The 20,438-nt window shown below is 56.1% G+C and overlaps 1 protein-coding gene across 1 annotated transcript; it reads right to left on the bottom strand.

Moving 5' to 3' along the window:
* Positions 1–766: 766 nt before the first annotated feature.
* OAF (out at first homolog) lies at positions 767–19,986 on the bottom strand. Its single transcript, XM_068987972.1, is given in 5 exon segments — positions 767–869; positions 1,256–1,595; positions 2,781–2,961; positions 4,006–4,140; positions 19,720–19,986. Coding segments are annotated over 5 exon segments (1,026 nt in total).
* Positions 19,987–20,438: the final 452 nt, after the last annotated feature.

Genomic DNA, 20,438 nt, shown 5'->3' with positions numbered 1-20,438 from the left:
TTACAGTTCAGTGAGTGTGTGCTGCGTTCACGCCCGCCTCTTCATGAGAGCAGAGACTGTGGCCTGCCAGGCTCCTCTGTCCATGGGATTCTCCAGGCAAGGATACTGGAGTGGGTTGCCATGCCCTCCTCCAGGGGAGCTTCCCAACCCAGGGATCGAACCCGGGTCGCTTATGTCTCCTGCATTCTTCTTTACCATTAACAGCACCTGAGAAGCCCTAAACTAGGAAAAAAAAAAACAACAATAAACCTGTTTCCAGGATTTGATCCCTGGAGTGGTCTGGCTCAGAATTTTCATCGATCTCACGGTGTCTTTTACTGCTTACCCACCTGTGTCTGTCTCATCTTAAGTGTAGAAGTTTTGTCATAGCTTTTCCTAGTAATAGCCACCCCCAGCTACATCCTCCCCTCTCCCCCCGCCAAGACTGAGCACACAGTAGGTGCTTCAGGAGTTGTCCCTAGACGGGCAGTCCCCAAGACGGTTCCCTGGACAGGGACATGTCTCCTGACACCAGGTGGCAGCATTGGCTAAAAATTCTCTCAGAACTCTGCGTCTAGAGCTGTCAGTCAAGTAAAAATTTAAACTTTTATTTCTGGTACAAATGATAAATATTTTGCATTAAAAATCTGGAATTCAAGTTTTCCTCATACTTCATGCTCCCTCCCTGTCCCAGAACCTTACAAAAATATTTCCGTTTAGAGGAAACAAGCCGGCACCTGCTCCCTCGGCAAAGTCCAGGTTTGCAGAAAGGCACATACGGTCTGTGTCAGGGTGGGGACGGCGGCCTCAGAGGCCAGAGCGAGAGGAAGGCGTTGAGATCCGTGCTTGGGGCTGCGCCCCCTCTGGTGCAATGATTCTTCCCCTCCTTGCTGCACAGTGGGACAGTGCACAGGGGCCAGGTCCTTCCCAACGGTGGGGCAGGGGCTGTGTGTGGGGAGGTGGGTACGACAGGCACAGACACCTTTCAGGGTCTAAACCTTCGAAGAGTTAAACAGGAGAGTCACAGGCCGTCACATTTTGGGTGCTTGAAAGTGAACACTTCGGGGAGATGGAGGAGGGGAGGCAAGCTTGGAGAAGCCCCCTTCTCCCTGGGTCCCCAGGGAAGGCACGGGGCAGGAGTGGGGGCTGCCTTCATGAGTTAACCCTTGCCACACCACACCCCTTCACAGTCACGGGTGAGGGGGCCAGAGGCTCCGGGATTAGGTGACGGAAGGAAGAGCAATAAGGCCTCGGGTGTCGGGGGTGGGGGGGGCACCCCCTCTGGCGGCTGGGGGAGGGGCAGTGGGTCCCGGGCAGCTGCCTCGGGGACCACCCCTCGTGCCAGCCTGGCTAGGGGTCCTCATCCCAGAGGCACAGCTGCTTCTGGGGCACGTAGAAGTCGAAGCTATAGCTCTTCTGGCAGCTGCGGATGCCACACTTGTAGGGCGCTGGGCGGTCGCGGCTGTGGCAGTACTTGAGCATGCAGGGGTACCAGGCCAGGCTCAGACCATAGCGGCAGACGCAGGGCCTCCCGCGGTCCCCCGCCTGCCCGCAGCGAGGCAGCGACACCTGCTCCCAGGCCTTGGGGAGAGCCTCGAACACGGAGCCATCCACACCTGGGAGAGAAGGCAGGGGTCAGGAGGGGCGCAGGCCTCCCCACATGGCCCCTTCGGGCATCCCAGCACCCCCACGAGCTAAGTGTTATCACCCTTGTTTTACAGATGAGAAAACAGCCCAGAAAGGTTATTGGCCTGGCTGACGTCACACAGTAAGCAGGGACTCAGGACTGTCTGACTTCAAGGCCTCCACTTGCCCCTGCCAGTGCCACGCCACCCTACGCTTAAAACCATTACTGTGCTGGACATGATGGCACAGAGGCGTGGGGAGAAGGAGCAGGAAAGCAAGGGAAGCTTCTAAAGGAGGTGGTATCTGAGGAGGGCCAGGGAGGGAAGGGCCAGCACAAACATGCTGGGGAAGTTAGGGTGGCCAGCACACAGGGCACACACGGGCGGGGTGCTGGGGGCACAGAGCAGCAACCTAGCCCAGGCTCGGCTCAATGACCACGGGAGGGGCCAGCCCCTGGTCCCTGGGGGACAGCATGTGGCTTGCACCTTGGTCTGGGGTGCAGCCCACAGGGGAGCGGCGGGTGCTGTCGGGGGCACGGCCACAGCTCTGTCGGGCATTTCTAAATCCAGTGGTGCCCTGGGAGGAGCAGGCATTTCTCTTATGCTCAGCCAGCCAGGCAGAAGGACCAGGGACCTGGCGTTGGAATGGTGACATCTCTCTGCCCTCCCTACAGAGAGGAACCGAGGATAGGGCTGGGAAAGATGACCGGAAGATGGGCCAGGAGTGAGGTCACATAGGCCAGGAAGGCAGGGACCACACCAGGATGGGGGGCGTTCTCAAGGGTCCTGGGGGAGAAACGCTGGGTCCCCAGAAGGTGTGAAGTGAAGGAGTGGAGCTGAACTCTTGAGAGGCGGCAGCAGAGGTAGCCAGGTGGGAACGGGTGTCTTTGGGCCCCATCCAGACCCTGGTTCCTGCGCGTGTCCTCGACAGGTTTCACCTGTGTTCTCACTCAGGGCACAGATGGCCTCCCCAGGGCCTAGCAGAGTCCCCTTTCTGCGTGTTCCTACATGGAATCGATCCCTTTCATTGACTCCCCTTAATGAAGAGCCACGCAGGCGCCACTTCCTCCAGGAAGCCCTCCCCGACCAGTCCCAGCTGGGTGGAGAACTCCCGTATCTCATCATTGCTCCCCATCATATCTGAGGTGATACAGCAGTGGGCAGCACCCAGCTGACCCTGCTCCAGCCAGAACCGGACGTCTTCCTGGCGGGTGTAGATGGCATCCACGGCCTCGGCACACACGTTGCGGAGATGGGGGCTCAGCAGCGCCCCCTGGCTGAAGTTGACGGCGATGTCCATGTGCATTCGCTCTGGCCCCCGCACCTCCTCAGCCTGCCGGACGGCCCGTGGGTTTTTCTGGGTGGAAGAGAAGAGTTGTTCCCACCCGGCCTCAGTCAGCCCCCTGCCCACTCTTTCCCTGGTCGCTGATTGTCAGACAAGCCCAGGCTGGCTGCCTTCAGATCCTTGGGGCCACCTGCAGGGTGACAGTCAGGGGGAACCAGCCCCCCTCCAAACGGTGGAAAAGCTGATACCCAAGGCACCGTCGAGCCTTTTCAGCCCGCCACTGAGCTGACCTCTGAGACCTAAGGGAGAATTCTGACATGTTGCTGGGGGGTGAGGGGTGCTGTTGGTGGGCAAGCCAGGCCAATTGTCCCAGGGTCAATGACCGCTGGCGTCCTGTACTTCCCAACATCCAGGTAACTGAATTTCTCTGGGAAAAGCAGACAGAAGGGTGGGACCTAGGACAGGTCCTGCTGAAGAGTTTAGGGGGCTTACCTGAGGCTGGCGAGAGGCCCGGGGTCAGGGAAGGGACTGGGAGCAGGCAACAGGCTGAGGGGTCCCAGAGCTGCGTGGAACACTTTACATGCTCCATCCCACTTAATTCTCTCTGTAGCCCATCTCTCAGTAAGAAAACAGGGGCTTTGAGGGACTTTCCTGGAGGGCCAGTGGCTAAAAATGAGCTTCAAATGTAGGGGGTATGGCTTCCATCCCAGGTTGGGAAACTAAAATTCCATATGCCCTGTGGCGTGGCCAAAAAACAAAGAAAATAGGGACTTGGAAGGGAGGTGACGTGTCTATAGTCACCAAGATGGTGAGTGGCAGTGCCACAGCTGAAGGCAGATCTGACTTGCCTCCATCATAAATGGGGAGGGACTGAGGTTGGGGGCAGGAGGAATTGGAGAGATAGGGGTTCGGTGCAGATTAGGGATCTGGGGTTATGGGATCAGGTGCGGCCTGGGGCATAATCAGGGGGTTCAGGATTAGAGGCTGAGTGTGGGGCCAGGGATTAGGTGGATGGGGCAGGGTGGGAGACTGAGGCTGGGGTGGGTGCGGTCCAGGCCAGGGCTCAGCTGCAGGGGTGTGTGCGGGCTCTGGGGCAGGCCTGGGGTGGGCACTCACCTGCCGGAGCTTGGCCATGGCCTCACTGGGAATGATCTCATTGTGGTGCAGCCGGGTGACGAAACAGAGAGCCTGGAACTGACTCTGCCCCTTCTCCAGCTCCCCCAGAATCAAGGCCCGGAAGATCTTCACATCCTGATGGGGAAGGGCAGAAGGATGGGGGCTGGCTGGAGGGGGTGAGGTCTCCTCACCAGTGCCCCCACACACACAGTGCTCAGCTCAGACTGCCCTCCCTCAGGGGACACAGGCCTGGACACTGTCCTGCAATGGATACCTCCCTCCTGCTGTCCTGGGAATCTTTTTCTTTCCCATTTAAACCCGTGACTTAAAAGAACACACCCCAGATGTTCCAAAGCCTTCTGGAAAATTCACATAGTGTACCGCTAGAAAGCTTTCCAAAAACAAGGCTGTTTAAAAGTACGGAACTTCACCTTAAAGGAAACCGCCCCTTTGGCACCTGGTTTACTCACAGCTGATGCTTCCCTCCTGTGGCACCCCCGTGTTCCCTGATCAGGGTGAGTCAGGGCCCCTACGACCACCTGACCAGGGTGTCACAAGGCAGAGGCTGCACGTTTTACAAGCACAGATTTCAAAGTTCCTCTCGCTGACTTTCCCATTCAGTAGGTTTGGGGAGAATGCCCCCAGTGCTCTAGTCATCCAGGCTCCTAGACACCAGCATCTCAGATGAAGGTGGCAGGGTCAGGATGGGGTTAAGGGCAGACACAGCGGCAGCTGTTGCCAAGGGTGCTGCGATGGCTCACCTTTCCCCTTCCCTCCCCACTTCCTCTTTCCCCATGGGGTTACTAATGGCCTGACCAGCAGGCCAAGGGCTCCTTCCTGTCACTGACTCACTGTGTGAATCAGGGAGGCCAGAGAGGGGCAGAGGAAGAAGGGAGAGGGGCTGTGGGATGGGGATCCCTTTCCAAACTGGCTGCTGAAACCCTGGGCACCCTAGGTATCCCTTGCTCCCAACCCAGCTCTGTGCCTTGGCTAATGGCTCTCGATGAGACATCAGCAGGTCCCAGTCAGCAGTGGTCTAAGTGTGTGAAGATCCCCCCTGACTGGGAGGGACCCTGGTCACACTGATAGTTCCTCCAGGAACCCTAGTGGTCCTGCACCAACACAGAGGGTATAGAGCCTATATAGATACGAATCCTTCAACGACCGTGCCCTAGGCTCACTCACCAAACATCTCGGTTCACTGAGTGCTTCCTGCCAAGTGAAATGCTCTGAGAACAGGGTCTGAGGGGCCCCCCTGGATTCCGGTGTAGGCAGTGAGGGGCCCAGGGTTCCCCTCCAAGCCTGCAGTGTATTAGTGGCGTCCAGCTCACCTCCCAGTTTCTCTAAGCCTCGTTTGTAAAGTGGGGATGATGCCACTTTTACCCAGAGGGTTGTGGTGAGGACAGAACAGGCTGCCGTGAAGGGAAACACAGAGAATGCCCGCCCTGAGTCAAGCGCCCAGCGGCGCTGGCTGGGGCCACTGGCCCACTGCAGGTGACTGGTCAGTGCTATCATCCCACAAATCCCCGTGCCCTTTTTGTCCTTTTCTTTGTTTGTTTTAGAGTCTTTTGATGTAGACCATTTTTAAAGCCTTTACTGAATTTGTTACAATATTGCTTCAGTCTTATGTTTTGGTTTTTGGGTCCCAAGGCATGTGGGATCTTATCTCAGCCCCCTGACCAGGGATCAAACTGGTACCCTCTGCGTTGGCAAGTGAAGTCTTAACCACTGGACCACCAGGGAAGTATGTCCCCACCCACCCCCCATGCCCTTTGGAATTCCTCTGACTCTACAAGGACTTTCGCTACTTCCCTTCACTGTAAATGGTCTCTGGAACATTGAGGGGTGGGAGTATCCAGGGAGATTTTCCACCAAGACTGTAGTAGACAGGGAGACTGAGGCCCAGCTGGTGAGAAAGGTTATGTTAGGTTCCTCCTGGTCCCAGGCTTGGAGGGAAGGTGAATCACAGCTCGGGTAACCGCAGCTTCCTCTCAGCAGGAAATCCGCTCTCGGGCCGTGAGACTAGACTCTCCTTGCCCCGCCAAGCCTCGGTCATCCAATCTTCCACACCCTCAGGTCGGCTGAAGGGAGACTAGAGTTGGTACTTGGGTGCATTTTCCGCTCAGTTTTTGCCAGGGGAGACTTGATACCAGACTTCCCCTCCTGGGGCTGAGTTAGGCGGATGTCCCTGGCAGGACCCCCAGGCAGGATCCAAAGTCCGCGTATTTTCAGCCATGACCCTTGAAGAGAATGCCATCTGGGATATTCACAGCATCTTTTCCGATACCACAGGCACGTGCCATAGCCTGTGGTTTGTAAGCTGCCCCGAGCTGGCCTCCTGGTTGGACACTACCCATCTACCACTAGCCAGAGAAAGTATTTAAAATTCTAGACCAGACCAGGGGGTGAACAAAATCTGTCAGAATATTTTCCCTGCTTCTAGATTAAATAACAATGTCAATGACAACAGCAAAATGCTACCAAAATGGTAACCTGACTGCAGGTGAAGCAAGGGGATGAGAATTTCTTGTTGAGATAGATTTCCTCTATGTCTCTCATTTATTTCTGCAGGACAAAGATTTACTGAAGTTTATAACTGGAAGGGACAAGTCACTGTTACCATGAGTCAAAAAGGATATACTGTCCCATTCAAATCTTCACAACAACAGGAGGTAGGAACTATGATTATTACTGTGTTTGGAATGGATAACTTGCTCAAGGTCATGAGACCAAGAGGAAATGCAGCCAAAATTTTTAACCTAGGTAGCCTGCCTCCAAAATCCAAACTCTCACAACCATAATGCACAACTGCTTCTAGGTCAACTAATCCAATGTCTTTGATGCCCAGTTACAGACCAGCTGGTAAGGCGTCTGCCTGCAGTGCAGGAGATTCAGGTTCGATCCCTGGGTCAAGAGGATTCCCTGGAGAAGGAGACAGCAACCCACTTCAGTATTCTTGGCTGGAGAGTTTCATGGACAGAGGAGCCTGGTGGGCTACAGTCCCTGGGGCTGCAAATAGTCGGACACGACTGAGCAACTACCACTTTCACTTTCTAAAGAAACTAAATCTCAGGCCCAGAGAGAGAGTGTGGCCTGCCCGCAGCCACACAGCCAGTGAGTGACAGAAGAGAACGCAGGGCCCTCTTCCTGCCGTGTGGTTTGCGTGTCCTCTGTAGACCTGCCCCGGGACGATGGTGGCTCCCATTCAAAGCTGTGTGTGACTAACAGTCAACAGCATCTGATGCAAACATCAGGGTGAGATGACACAGGATCACCTTTCTAATCCCTCTTCCTGCTCTGCCCAGGGCCTCTGTAAACTCTGAATTTTCCACCCTTCTTAATCTGTATCTCCAGGAAACCAAGTTCCCTGTGCTGAGCCTGGGAGGGAGACAGCAGTCCAAGCAGCTGGATCTCTGTGGCTCCATCATCATGACCAGTGTCTCTCCTACCTTCTACTCCCCACACATCAGACTCACTCCTAGGGCCCCCTTTCCCTCTAGCACAGAGGACAGGGCAGGGGAGAGGGCCCCCTGCTTCAGGGAACATCTGACCAGATGCTAAGCCCCCAGCTTTCCTCCCTGCCCAAGAATCCCCTGGGATGATCCACCCAGATGCGGCCTAATGCCCAAGGCAGACGACACAGCTGGGAAGAGCACATGGCAGGCTTTTCAGGCCCAGGTCTCAAGGCTGGGACATCCAAAATGGACAGTTTCTATAAGGCTCCTTCTTCCACAGGCTCCTAGGAACCTCCAGCCCCCCAGGAGCAGGCCACCAGGAAGAAGAGGAGGGGACGGTACCAGGGCTGAAACTGGGCCACACAGAGGGGATGGTCACAGAGATACAGCAAGTCCCCTATATGAACTTTCAAGCTGTGAATGTTCAAAGATGCCAACGTGCATCTGGTTCCAGCAAGGAACCAGAACCTGAGCCATCAACGTCAGGCATGAATGAAATTGCAGCTTGCCTTCCGTCTCCTATTTCTGATGATCCTTCAGCTCCACCATCTCCCACCTCCTCTCCCTCCTCCGGTCGGTAACTCCTCTTGCCTGTTCACTCGATGCCAGCCCCGGTATGCCAGCTGTTGTACAGTACTACTGTACTTTTCAAAGTACGGTATTGTAAGATTAAAAATGTTTTACTTTTTGTGTTTTTTAAAATGTATTATTTGTGTGAAAAGTATAAACCCAAGACAGTACGGTACTATATAGCCAACTGTGTTAGTTGGGTACCTGGGCTAACCTTGATGGACTTAACGAACAAACTGGACTTATGAACGTACTCCCAGAAGGGAGCTCATTTGTATGTAGGGAACTTACTGTACTGAGGATTTGCTGAAGTCCTTTGTGGGTGGTTTAAAGGTTCTCAGAGAGCAGGATAGTTAAGAGCAAACGCTCTGGAGCCAGTGCTGGCCACATTCAAATCCTGGCTTTGCTGATACACGCCATGTCATCCTGGGGGATTCACTTGACCTCTCTGTATCTTAGTTTCCACATGTGTAAAATGAGTACAAGCAACAATACCTACACCTCAAGGAATTCCTGTAGGAAAGATGAGTGAAAGGTCTCAGAACAGCATGGGCTGGACTCCCTCAGTTTTTCTCTAGAATTGTTGCAATCCCTGGCCTAGCTCCAACTGTGATCAACTCCAGACCTGCAGAGGCAAGGAAAAAGAGCTTTCTTCCCGAGACATACCAGAGCCCCAGAGAAGTCAGGTGACTGCTGGAGCTTGCAGGTAATCAGCAAATCGGTGGGAGAGCGCTGACTAGCATCACCTGGGGCAGGGCCTTCACAGGTGGCAGGGTAGGGCAGTGGGCAACACCAAGGTCAGGGCCCCAGTCTTCAAGGGGGTCATAGGGGAAGCTGACCTACAACTGAAGTCAGCGCCCATGATGAGGCCTAGGGTTGAGGCTTATGCAAAGTGCTATAGGGTAAAGGTGAAAGTGAAAGTCACTCAGTTGTGTCCAACTCTAGGGCTCCGGTCCCTTTAGGCATAGGGCTGGGAGGGGTGGAGGGAGGGAAGACTTACTAGAGCAGAAGTCCTCAACATTTTTGGCACCAGAGACAGGTTTCGTGGAAGACAATGTCCCCACGAACCAGGTTGGGGCGGGGGAGGCAGGCATGGACGGATGGTTTGGGGATGATTCAAGCGCGTTACATTTGCTGTGTGCTTTATTGGTATTGTTATATCAGCTTCGCCTCAGATCATCAGGCACTAGATCCTGGAGGCTGGAAACCCCTGTACTAGACTGAAGGATACTTCACTGGTTCTGGACAGTGACAGGATAGGGGGCTTTCTAGGCAAGAGAGACGCAGTTACAGAAAATGTGTGTGTGTGTGCTGTGTGCTCAGTCGTGTCTGACTCTTTGCAACCCTGTGGACTGCAGCCCACCAGGCTCCTCTGTCCATGGGATTTCCCAGGCAAGAATACTGCAGTGGGTTGCCATTTCCTCCTCCAGGGGCTCGTCTCGACCCAGGGATCGAACCCGTGTCTCTAGGATCGAACCCGTGTCTCTAGCACCTCCTGCATTGGCAGGCAGGTTCTTTACCATGAGCGCCACCTGGGAAGCCTCAGGTGAATAAATTACAGAAGATGAATAATGAATAAATTACAGAAGCTGGGGTGTACAAAGGCATCTTAATGCCCCCTCATCCATCTCTTCACACTATCGTCTTATGATCTGCCTAATGCCCTTCCAAGGCTTCTTTTGTCCTCACCATAAACTGTACCCCCCAGAGACTGGCATCCACATCTTTGCTGACAGTTCTGAGCATTGAACCAAAGAGGTGGTGGTTTCCAGAATAAGCGAGGCCATGTGCCTTTCTATGAGGTGATGCCTGTTGGGGATGCCCCGTCCCATCCTGCCCAGCATCCTTCAGGACTCAGTTCACATGCACCCATCACCCCCACCAGCTCTCCAGCAGAGCTGGCCAGGTCCAATCCCTACCTTCCTCCCACTGTGTCTGGAAGGACCTCTTTCCTTGTCTTTCCTTCCAGACTCAACTCCTTGAGGCTGGGATAGTATATTATTTGCAGTGTATCCCCACCCACTAGAACACAACAGGTGCTCAATACATATCTGGAAATGAATAAATGAAGGATGGACTGAACACACAAGAGCAGGCCAGGGTCCTAAGGAAAGTGATGGGAGTACCAGGGAGGGGAGGGAGGGAGGGAGGGAGGGGAGGGAGGGAGAGAGGGAGGGGAGGGAGGGAGGGAGGGAGGGGAAGGCAGTGGTGGAAGGAAGAGGCTGGTGGGAGGGCAGGGACAGGGTCTGAGAGCCCAGTGAAAGTCTGAGCTTCATCTAGCAGACCACTGGAAATAATCACTGGATTTTCAGCCTGGAGGTGACATGCACGAATCCCTGGCTTAGAGCTGAATCAGAAACTTGAGCTGTGCTAGGCCAGCGTGCATCTTATCTAAACACCTTGGAAGGGCACCAGTCCTCGTGTAGTGTCTTCTGCCTGGGCAACAAGTCCCCCAGGCCCTCCACGCTGAGCCCCTGGCTCAGGACAGCGGCTCCACCTTATCTATGCATTGTCCTCAGTCTGACACAAAGCTGAGTGAAGGCACCCATGCTCTGGGGCCTCGATCGAAACCTCTTGCTCCCAACAAGAAGACGGTTCTTCTTGGGCTTCCTGGTACCCGGGCTCCTGCATACTGGCAGCTACAGCTATGCTTTTGGCTTCTAGAGGTTCAGCGGAGCTTTTTCATGCTCCAGTGAGGTTCCAGCAGGGCACGTGACCTTCAAGGTCACCTAGCTGCAGGGCCAGCCCCAGGCGCCCAGATTTTCTAACTCGACCGTGTGATCTTCCTGCTCTTTCCAGCTCCCCGCTGAGCCCTCTCCCAGATATTCTATTCTTCCCTGCATCCACTCCCTGCCCTAGACCCTCTGTATCTCATAGAGAGAAGGCTGTTCTGGGAGAAGCAGGGGGTAGCCCTCTGCACTTACATGAGCCAGGCTTCTGCTGCTGCCTTCCGGGGGAGAGGCTCCAGGGAAAGCTCGGTGTTGGGGACAGGAGGCGACCCGAAGACAGAGCCCATGGGAGCGCTGATGACCCTGGCGCTGTCACACAAGCCCGACTGCCAGCTTCCAGAATGAAAGGGGGAAACAAGCCTCTCTTGTTTTGACTGCTGTGGGGGTTTGTGCTACAGTCAAGTGGAATCGTAACTGTACACACAGACAGACACCTGCTTGCCCCCATGCAGGGGCCACGTGGCCACAAGCTTTCACCCAGAGGTGCTGATTTTTCAACGATCTCCCACCCTTCACCCAGCGGCACCCAGGTCCCCCACGCCCCTTGTGCTGGGGCCCACACTTCCGCTTGGCCGTGGGCCCCTCCTCTCTTGCACCCCTGCTCCTAGGAGCATGTTTCTGCCCCCATGGCCTCTCCCAGGAGTCTCCATGTCACCCCCTTTCTCTTGATCAGCGCAGCACCCCTTGCATGTAGTCACACACACCCATTTCTCCCCACGGTCTCTCCACACCCTTCTCCCGCCCTCCCTTCTTCCCCTAAAGTCTCTCTCTCTCACACACACACACAGCATCTTCCACGCCTTCTTACACATCAGCCTCTGCACCCACCGCACACAGGCTGTTACACTCACCTACCTCCAGGCACTCACACCGGCCTCTACCAGTTCACCTCCCCAGCCTAGCCTGGCCGACCGCCCCCCGACTCATCCTGCCCTCCTTCCCACCGCCAGCTCCCAGCTCCCCCAGACTCCAAGCGCCCTTCCTCAGCCACCTTTTCCAGAAAGCCCACCATGCGGAAGTGCGGGGAGGCTCTTCCATCTCAGACCTCGCTGCCACCCAGCCCTGGACCACAGGGGAACTGAAAACAAAGAGGGCCAGACAGTGGAGCTCCTGTGCTCTGCTGGGCTGCTCAGTCATGTCCAGCTCTTTGCTACCTATCCCATGGACTGTAGCCCACCAGGCTCCTCTGTCCATGGGGATTTTCCAGGCAAGAATACTGGAGTGGGTTGCCATGCCCTCCTCCAGAGGAATCTTCCCAGCCCAGGGATCGAACCCAGGTCTCCCACATTGTGGATTCTTTATCATCTGAGCCACCAAGGAAATCCAAGAATACTGGAGTGGGTAGCCTATCCCTTCTCCAGCAAAACTTCTCCACCCAGAAATCAAACTGGGGACTCCTGCACTGCAGGTAGATTCTTTACCAGCCAGTCTACCAGGAAAGCCCATGGTGGAACTGACCTTCCCTCAAAAGCCCTCTCCCAGCCCACCTCTGGGGCACTGTGGTTACACAGCCCAGGCTGGAGGCCACGCTCCAGGTCCCCGCGGAGCACCTGCTCCTCTCTCCCCCTGCCCCTCGGACGGCACACACCGTCTCCTGGGAGCTTCCTCTGCCATCTCGCTCTCCTTCCTGGCACACCGGAGTATGAGGTTTCGAGGCCCATCCTGAGCCAACCCAAATATTTACTGCTCGGCTCCTGGCTGGAGCCGCTTTATACCTAGAGAGGGGCTGGCTTCCCTGTGCTGGGGAGGTGAGAGGTCAGCCTAGAGGGGCAGCCAGGGAACAGGGCCCTCCTCACCCCACACTGGCCACCCCAGGACAGGCACAGGAGCACCTGGGCTGCTCTGGCTGGACCCCTGGAGAGGCACAGAGGCAAATGGAAATCAACCCAAAGCCAAGCCAAGCACACTCCCTGGCTGGTGCCTGGGGAGGCAGGCTGCCCCATTATGAGATGCCTGCAGACCCCAGAGGCTATGCCTACACAGAGACTCCCTGTTACAGGTCATCCGTGCAACCACTTGCTGGGGGCAGTGCCCCCTGCCCTCCCCCAGGCCCCCAGCGCTCCATCAGCCAAATCCCAAAGGTCACCACTGTCCCGACTGCTCCAGGAACAATATGTGGCTTTATGTGGATCAAATGCACCCCAACGTCCCGCTGACTCAGGGCTCCTGAGACGGGGCTCCACGCTTCCCGCTTACTCGCTTACTCGCATTCCCAGCCCCAGCGCCTCCCTCCCTCGCCCCCAGCCCTTCATCAGAATCTTCCCCCGCCCCCCTGCGGGGGCCAGCCACTTCAACACTTGCCAACTGAAAGGACGGTCGTCCTAATGATGCCTGGGTCCCCAGAAGAGGAACAATCTGCTTGGCTGTGTTAGGAAGGAGGGCTGGGGCCCTGGCTGGAACTGCTAGTTCTCTTCTCACCTGCCTCTGCTGGCCTCTGCTTTGCTGAGGCCTCTTACTCACTTCTCACAACATGTTTCCAAGCCGTCATATGGCATTTGTGTTGTGTCTGAGCCTGGGGCTCAGAGAGGTTAAGTGACTTGTCAAGCCACACGGCTGGTCAAGGGCAGAAAAATGTACCACAAGTGCTTAGAAGTATCTATTTTAAAAATGGTCCCCTCACTCCCATGGTCTCTCCAGGAGCCACGGCGGGAGGGCAAAAGGGAATATCCCAGGCTCAGTGAAGAGGTCAAAACTCAAAATTCATGGTGGGGCATGTGGTGAGCTTCCGGGGAGGGGTCCAGCCCAAGTCTGTAAGCAGGAAAGTTTCTCCATAGATGTGTCCCTCTGCACCAAGGCTCTTTTCAGCCTCCTTCTTCCTCTTCCCTCCCATGTTGGGTTTCTTCAGCCTCCGGGAAGGAGCCCATTTATATGTCACAGCAAGCACAGGCAGTCAGAACACTGGAAGAATACCTGGGTCCCCATCCTGGATTGTTAGCTACTGATCTTGTCCAAGTCACTACACAGGCATTAGCCTCAGTTTGCACATCTGCGAAATGGATGCAATACCCGCCATTCGATGTAGTGGTGAGGATCAAATGAGGCCAGGTGTGTGAATGCCACTGTCAGTGTGTGATCTGAGTGACCACTCAGTGTGTGAGACCCAGACAGCTGTGATTCTTCCCTCAAAGCTGGCCTCGGTCTCACCGGCACCACCTTGATGACCCTTGGGAAGCCTCACAGGAAGACCCTCACTTCCGTTTCTCCCCCATCAATAACAGAAGGTCACTCACTTGTCCCAGGTGGCAATCCTCACTGGACAACCGGGATCCTTTGCCAGGACTCCACTTGGACATAAGTACTCAGAGAGTGGGAGGCACAGGCCAGGCTGCACCTTGGGGCAGGGCTGCTGATCCCTAACACAGGGAGGGCTTCCTCAGACACAGCAGAGGGCCTGCTGTTAGAACCCGGGGCCCCACGGGCACAAGCCGGGTGGTTCTCTCTGATGACTCCTCATAAACTCCTGTGGGGAAATGCCCTGGGCACCACAAAGCTCTGGGCCTCTGCTGAAAGCACCTCTACCGTAATCTGTTCCCCGAAAGACACCTTCTCCATCACGTGCCTCCATTACTGATCACCAAACTGCAGGGACCCAACCTAAGCTGGGGAGGCGGACACTGCACCCTCAGAGGCTGTCCTGCCTGACACCCCTGTGATGAGATATCCTGTTAGAACAAACAGCCGCAGGTATCAGTCTGGCCATTTGTACATTCCCTATCTTTGCTGACTCTCTCACAGCCTGCAGCTGCTCCCCCTACCCAGACAGGGAGCCCCCAAGGCACGGATGACTGTGCTCTCTGGACTGCTCCTTCCTCTGACCCCCACCCCCCAAGGCATGGGTGCCCAGGGCATGGGTCCCTTGAAGTGACCTCGAGCTGACCCGTCCTGTTGTATGGACCCCTTTATCTTGGCTCTGGGCTTCCTTGGTGGCTCAAGCAGGAAAGAATCTGTCTGCAATTCGGGAGACCCAGGTACAGTCCTTGGGTCGGGAAGATCCCCTGGAGAAGGGCATGGCAACCCACTCCAGTTTTCTTGCCAGGGGAATTCCACGGACAGAGGAGCCTGGTGGGCTACAGCTCATGGGGTCACAAAAAGTCGGACATGATGGAGAAACTAATACACACACACACACACCCACACACACACACACACCCCTTGGCTCCAGCCCGTGGCCCCTCTTGGCCCCCACCCTCCACACATTTGGAGTCTGGCTCCTTTCTCCCTCCTCCTGTTGCAGCCATGGTTCACCACCACCCCAACCTGCCCTTTGTAGCTGCACATGACTTTCTCTTATCTTTCAGTCCCACCCTCCCTGCCCCGTCAGCACCAAACCACACCGCCTGAACATGACTCATCCCCCTCCCCCAGATTCTGGACACTCAGATGATAAGAGATACTCAGAGGGAAAGAGAACTTGGATGGGGACAGCAACCTGGGGGAAGGGGACCAAGGCGACTATCAGATCAAAAGCCGGGCTGGAGAGTCAGGATGGTGACATGCCCAGTGTGTCTGTACATCTGGGTATGATTACATGCACAGGCTTTGGATTATAAAGAAGGGCATTGCCTACGGAGACCATATGATGAATCAGCATTCTTGTGCTGAGGGCACCGAGAACGCGGCCCCAGGTCGCGTTTAAACACATTAGGGTTATTGTGGATAGAAAGACAGGTTTCAACTAAATGACTGAGTTGGGGCTTGACCTTCATTTCACAGTCTAACCTCGTGCCTCCTCCAAGTCCCTCCATCCCTGGAGCAACTCTGTCAGGGCGTCCCAAACGTTGCTGCTCATTGGAATCACCAGGGGCTCTTTAAAAATCCTGCTGTCTGGTTCCCACCCTCAGACATTTGGACTTCATTGGTCTGTAGTGCAGCGGAGGCACTGGGTTTTCTAAAGCTCCCCAGGCGATTCAAATGTGCAGCGAAGTTTGGGAGCCACCGAGCTGCAGCATGGTTTTTGAAAGCTGTGCCCTGAACTGATGGTCAGCAGCCTGTGGGCAGGGCTTACAGTCACGCACGATGGTGATTTGGTAGCCTGGAGGGCCTTGTGGAGTGTGTGATCCTTGCCCGGGCTCTGTGTCCTACAGTGGGCTGATCACTGTGACAGTTTTACTGGCTTCAGGTCCAGCGTGGCAGGGTGGGGAGGGCCAGGTGGTGCTGGAGGAGGCAGAGGGTTGGAGGGGTGTGGACAGGGCGCTGGGGCAGGGGTGCGACCGGCTGGAGCAGGGCTATACTGCATCCAGCACAGGGGGCCTTGCTGCTGCCCTGAGTAGCAGGACACAACAGGGATGACTGCTCCCTGCGGAGGGGCTGGCCAGCAACTCTGGAGTGTGATGGCTAACTTCCCGTGTACATTTCGCTGGGCTGAGAGATGCCCACAGAGCTGATAAAACATCTTTTCTGGGTGTGTCCGTGAGGGTGTCTTGGGAAGATACTAGCATGTGAAACAGGAGCCTGAGTAGAAGGTGGCCCTTGCCAGAGTGGGTGGGCATCATCCAATCCATTGAGGGCGTGACAAGAACAAAAAGGGTGGAGAAAGGGAAATTTGCTCTCTCTGTGTGAGCTGGACATCCATCTTCTCCCGCCCTTAGACGTCAATGCTCCTGGTTCTCAGGCCTCTGCACTCACACTGGAAAGACACAGGCCTTCCTGGGCCTCCAGCTGACAGACCACAGACTTCTCCGCCTTCATAATCGTGTGAGCCAACAACCCCTCAAATAAAATCTCTTCTACAGCTCTGTGGTGGTGGTTTAGTCACTAAGTCGTGTTCGACTCTTTTGCAACTCCAATGGACTGTAGCCCACCAGGCTCCTCTGTCCAAGGGATTTCCCAGGCAAGAATAAAGTGGAGTGGGTTGCCATTTCCTTCTCCCAGGGAGATCTTCCCCACCCAGGGATCCAACCCATGTCTCCTGCTCGGCAGGCAGATTCTTTACTGCTGAGCCACCTGGGTGTATTTCCGTCCTATTATTTCTGTTCTGCGGGCCTGGGTGTATTTCTCTTCTATTATTTCTGTTCTGCGGGGGAACTCTAATACTTGGAGCTTCAGAGAGAAGGTTCTGATGAGGGACTAAGGCTCTTCCAGGCTCAGTGCTGTCTTTCCGTGTGACTTTGGGTCTGTTGTTCAACATCGTTGCACCCGAGCTTAGCACAGAGGGTCCCTGCTGAGATGTGACGTGAGCCAGTGATAATTATGAAAGTCAGTGGCTTCTATTTCTGGAGCATTGGGTACGGCAGATGATACACAGTGAGTATTTCTTGTACGTGGCTCAGTTTAGTTCTCACAGTGGCCATGGGAACAGTACCATTATCATCCCCATTTTACAGATGAAAAAATGAAGCCTTGGAGAGATCAAGTAGCTTGCCCAGAGTTAAACTACGTCTGTCTCCTTTCAGTTTGGACTGTTTCCCAAAGGTGACAAAGCGGTCAATGTTACTATCCCCAAATGGACTAGGGACTGTTCCCAAACCACCCCCAAACGGATTTGGTACGTGGAATAAAATAAACACCAGATCCAGGACTTTTTCCTACAAGAAAAGTCATTACTTCTAGATAGAAGCTTCTCTTGGAAATCTGCCAGAGACCTCGAGGACTGGGCGAGCAACAAGAGAGGTGACCCACCCCAAAAAGATCCCTTATAAAAGCTGCTCTGGCCAATGCAGACCATGGACTAGGGTGGGGATAAAGGCTATTCCACTCCACCCCCAGCCTTCTCCAACTCCACCCCACCCCAGGCCAGCTGAGAAATCCAGAGTAGGAAGGGACCTTGGAAAGCTGGTTCCCTTCGGTGATTTTCACTCTCAATTCCCTCCCTTGCTGATGAAACTGGAGATGCCAGAGGGCGAGTGTGAAATGCCAGCTTCTGGGTCAGAGGTTACTCTGAAAAGCTGCAGGGAGGTTTGAACTGCTGCGGGGATTAAAATGAGGCTCTTACAATCAGTTCCAAATGGATTCTCTAACTGGGCAGTTGGCCCCTCACTTTACCCTCAGCCCCAATCCCCAGGCCTGCACCCCACTGCCACTGGCCTCTCCCCTACCCTCAGGATAGAGCAATAAAACCTTCCAAGCTGCAGCTAGAGGCTATAAAAGCTGAGCCCTACTCGTTGACTCTCTGACGGGTGTCCTACCCACAGTCTTGGCTGCTGGAGTGGTCCCAGGGATGGGGAAGTCTCTCGAGGGTTCCTGAACTGCCACAAAACAATGCGCAGTGGGGCAGGAGGGTGGGAGACTCCTGGGCTGGCCTGAGGCTCACTCTCAAGGACAAAGGGTTTCAGTGGCAGGTTGGAGGGGATGCTTAGACTCCTGCTTCCCCATTTGGGTTTTCCAGGAAAAGAACAGACTTGACAAAATTCCCCTGGAGTTTAAGCGGGGAGGCAGGAGGTGTTCCTGCCCTGTCAGGTTCCCGCTCTCCACTCACACACTCACCTGCCCCTGCCTGAACTGAGAACCCAGCTTAGGCCTGCTCAGTAAGGAAGGGATCACACAGCCCTCCCAATCGCAACACTCAAGCACCCCTACCCCGACCCCACCCCCTCAACTGGTCTCCCTGCATCCCTGGTCAGTGACAGCCCAATAGTCCAGGGACAGATCAGCCGTCAAGCCCCACCTCCACTGTCTATGGGATCACCGGCCCCCAACCTGGTATATCATCTATGGCAATGTGGCTGGGTCCCTAGGTGACTCTGCAAACTTTGCCCTGACTCCTCTCAAGCTCTGGTCTCCAAGAGGAAGGAGAGAGAGGCGGCTCAGATAGCTGCCCCCGAGCCCTGGGCTTCCCCACTGCTGGCCGTCTCATCGGCCTCCCCTCTCCCTTCCCTAGAGCCTCCCAGGGCCTCTTTCTACAGGAGAGGGAGGTGGGGAGCATGCTCCAGTTGATCAGGAGACTCCCTTGAGTGCCACACCTCACCCACCTTCTTTCCCGCCAGGGTTCCCGCCCCTGGGTCACCGTTACTCGCTGTCCTTCCAGGCCCGCTTCCTGATAACCCTGAGCACCTCCATTCTCTACCCCACCTCACAATCCAGGGGACCAGGCCCACCTACTTGTTCCCTTCACCAAACACACACACACACACACACAGAGGAGAAGCTGGTCTTTACCCCCTTCCCACCTACTGGTACACACACACACACACACACACACACACACGCACACACAACCTTCCCACCTACTTGTTCCCTTCACCACACACACAGGACAGGCTGGTCTTTATCCCCTTCCCCAGAATCTGAGCCAAAACTGAGGGTTGGTCAGCCCTTCAAGCAGGGTAAGAGGTGGCACCTCTCCCAGAGCCTGGGGACCTCACCCGGGGCCTCTCTCCAGGTCCTCCACTGCAAGTTCCCCAGACTTTGCTTCCACAGAGAAGAGGTGGCTTCTCCTTGGCCTGGGGGACACGTAGCTCCACCCAGGAACCCCCTTCCCCAGCCCAGGGAAGTGAAACAAGGAGAGGTGGTACATAGACTCCAAGATGTCAGGAGTCACCCTCTTGTTCCTGTACAGAGGTGTGAAAGGTGGCCTAGAGAAGGAAAGGGACTTGCCCTAGGTCACAGTGAGAACCCGGGACCTCTGATGCCTGGCCCAGGACTTTTTCCTGATAAAGCCTGAGGGAATTACTCCAGAAAGGGAGATGGGGTTATTAACATTGACTCTAGTAGGGTCAGCACCTGGAGGGCGCGGAGAGACCTGAAAGAGGAAGTGCGGAGCCAGCTGGTCAGAGGGCCTGGGCGCCCAGGGTAAAAAGGTGAAAGGCTGCAAGGGAGTCTGAAGGGCAGCAGAGCAGTTCGTGGGGGAGAATGACGGGCGCTGGGGAGCAGGGCAAAGAGGTGTGGAGAAGAGCCCGCGTGACCTTGGCTAAGTCGAGTCCCTGTCCCTCTCCTGGCCCAGTTCTCCGGCCAGCAGACGGGACCCTCTCAGGCACGCAGATTTCCCCCTCCGCCCCGCCGCCGGGCAACCGACGGTGCCTCACCTTCTTAAAGTCGGCGGTGAAGGAAATGAGAGTGCCGTCGGGCTTGCGCAGCTCCAGGCTGATGCTGTCGGCGTCGCTGTCCGCCTGCAGGCTCTCCTCGGTCACCTGGCCGTCAGGCAGCCGCACCCGCACCCGCAGCTCCGACGGCGAGCTAGCCCCGGCCCCCGCGCCCACGCCGCGCGGCGCCCCCAGCAGCGGCACGAGCAGCGGCAGGAGCAGCAGCGCAGGGGACGCCCGGGGGACCCCGCAGCGGCCGGGCGGGCGCATCCCCGGGAGCCGCCGCCGCCCTCGCGGTCCCGGCGCGCCGCGAGCGGGCAGGGGGCTGCGGGGCCAAACTTTGCCTGAACTTGGAGGCTAGTTCACGGCGCGCGGGCGCGGCTCCCCCTGGGGCTGGGGGCTCAGCCGCGGGGCGCCAGCGACGTGGCGCCGAGGCACGTGGGCTGCGCTCCGCCGCGCGCCCCCCGGCGGCTCCGAGGCGGACTCCGCGCTCCTGGGGCCGGTCCGCCTCCCAGTCCCAGCGCGGCGCCTCCCGCGGCCCCCGACTCCGGAGCTCCGAGACTCTGTTTTGCACTTTTCATTCAATCCCACCCCCCGTCACTTCCTTCAGAAAACAGAAACCACCAGGACCTGCCTTAAAGAGACCGCGCACCTCTCGGCCCTTAAAGGGCCCGCGGCGGCTCTCCCCGCGCTCGGCGGCGGGCGGGGCGGACCGGCGCGAG

Source organism: Capricornis sumatraensis, chromosome 16, assembly GCF_032405125.1.
Source record: "Capricornis sumatraensis isolate serow.1 chromosome 16, serow.2, whole genome shotgun sequence".
Taxonomy (NCBI): domain Eukaryota; kingdom Metazoa; phylum Chordata; class Mammalia; order Artiodactyla; family Bovidae; genus Capricornis; species Capricornis sumatraensis.
This window is presented reverse-complemented; position numbering and strand designations above follow the sequence as displayed.